The sequence below is a fragment of the Eimeria tenella genome, genomic scaffold (genome assembly GCF_000499545.2).
Source record: "Eimeria tenella Houghton genomic scaffold, Eth_scaff2916, whole genome shotgun sequence".
Classification (NCBI taxonomy): Eukaryota; Apicomplexa; class Conoidasida; order Eucoccidiorida; family Eimeriidae; genus Eimeria; species Eimeria tenella.
Genome location: NW_013546115.1, coordinates 3,553 through 5,297, shown reverse-complemented (window position 1 = coordinate 5,297; position 1,745 = coordinate 3,553). Strand labels below are relative to the sequence as shown.

At 58.9% G+C, this 1,745-nt stretch overlaps 1 protein-coding gene across 1 annotated transcript; it reads left to right on the top strand.

Moving 5' to 3' along the window:
* Positions 1 to 120: 120 nt before the first annotated feature.
* Positions 121 to 1,728, top strand: ETH_00037110 (F-box domain containing protein, putative; the record flags this gene model as incomplete). Its single annotated transcript, XM_013380895.1, has 3 exons — positions 121 to 304; positions 722 to 1,344; positions 1,468 to 1,728. 3 exons carry the CDS (start codon positions 121 to 123, stop codon positions 1,726 to 1,728), a joined length of 1,068 nt encoding a protein of 355 aa, XP_013236349.1.
* Between the last annotated feature and the right edge of the window lie 17 nt (positions 1,729 to 1,745).

Here is a 1,745-nt window from a genome sequence, read left to right as displayed (position 1 = left end):
AGCAGCAGCAGCTGCTGCAGCACTTGCAGCAGCCGCTGCAGCAGCTGCAGCACCAAACTGTTCATACCGAAGCTGCCAGCAAACGCTCCAGCCTCTCTGCTGCTGCAGGAAGCACGCGCGATGCAGCAGCAGCAGCAGCAGCAGCAGGACTCTCCGCCGGCCCCCTTCTGCTGCGGCCTCCGCAGCAACAGCATTTTTGCTGCTGCAGTGCAGCAGCAGCACCGGCTCATTCGCCGCAGCAAGCATCTTGTCACCTGGCTCAGGCGCAGCTGCAGCACCATCAAAATATGGGCAGTGGCAGACGGTGAGGCTGATGCTGCTGCTGCTGCTGCTGTTGCTGCTGCTGATGCTTCTGCTCTTTTTGTTATCAAAGCGCTGCACAACTGTTGCTGCTGCTGCTGCTACTTCCACTTCTGCTACTGGAGCTTCGCGGTGCCGCTGCTGCTACCGTTGTTTATGCTGCTGCTGCTGCTGCTGCTGCTACTGAAACTATTTCTGTCACTAGAGCTTTGCGACGGTGCTACTGCTGCTGCTGCTGCCTATGTTGCTGCTGTTGCTGCTGCTGATAAAAATCCATGAGTAGGGCCAGAAAGCCTCAGCAGCAGCGCGACAGCGACAATGCAGCACCACGCACGCAGAATGGTTTATGCGTTTGTTGTTGCTGCTGCTGTTTCTGCTGCTGCTGCTGCTGCTTCTGCTGCTACTGCTGCTGCTGCTGCAGGATCTCTCTGCCACTGCCTTGCTGCTCCTTCTTCTGGGGCGTCCTTCCTGCGTCTGCGTCAGCTGCCGCACCCGCGGAGCCTGCAGCAGCAGCAGCAGCAGCAGCAGCAGCAGCACTACCTGCTTGCTGCTCTCGATGGAGAGGGGCTGCTGTCGCTCTACGACAGCAGCAGCAACTTTTGCTGCCTCTTAACATTTAACTGCGGCGCAGGTGCTGGGCCAATAGCCCGCCACAGCTTCTCTGCGCAGCACTTGGTTGTGCTGCAGCAGATGCGGGTGGAGCATATGCTGCTGCTGCACCAGCGCATGCAGCAGCAGCAGCAGCAGCAGCAGGTGGAAGGGCAAACGGAGACGGATGAAGAGAGCTCTGCTGCAGCAGCGCTGGCAGCAGTCAACGCAGCGTTTGCTGCAGCACTGCCGCAGGCGCTGCAGGCAGGGCACAGCAGCAGCAGCAGCAGCAGCAGCACGAGAGCACTGCAGCTGCAGGACGAGAACCAAGACGAGATGCTGCAGCAGCAGCAGCAAGCCTTCGAACTGCTGCAGCAGCTGCAGCAGCACGGGGACCTGCGGCTGCTGCAGAGCACGGGAGTCCTCAGCGTTGTCAAGGTCTGGTCTCTAGAACAGGTAAACCCTAAACCCTAAACCCTAAACCCTAAACCATAAAGCTTAAACCCTAAAGTTTAAACCCTAAACCCTAGCGCAGTGGTGCAGGGTCTTTTTTGCTGCTACAGTTGCATCGCGTGGCAGACTCGGCTATGCAGCAAGCCAAGAAACAGCAGCAGCAGCAGCAGCAGCAGCAGGAACAGCTCCCAAGGAAGCAGCAGCAGGAGCAACAGCAGCAACAGCAGGCGCGGCAGCAGCAACAATGGCAGCAGGCGCGGCAGCAGCAGCAGCAGCAGCAGACACAGCACCAGCAATATCGGTGGCAGCGGCCACAAGAGGTGCAGGAGCAGCAGCAGCAGTTTCAGCGGCAGCAGCAGCAGACTAAAAGCAGCAATTGGCTCATGAATTACTGCGACAGCAGC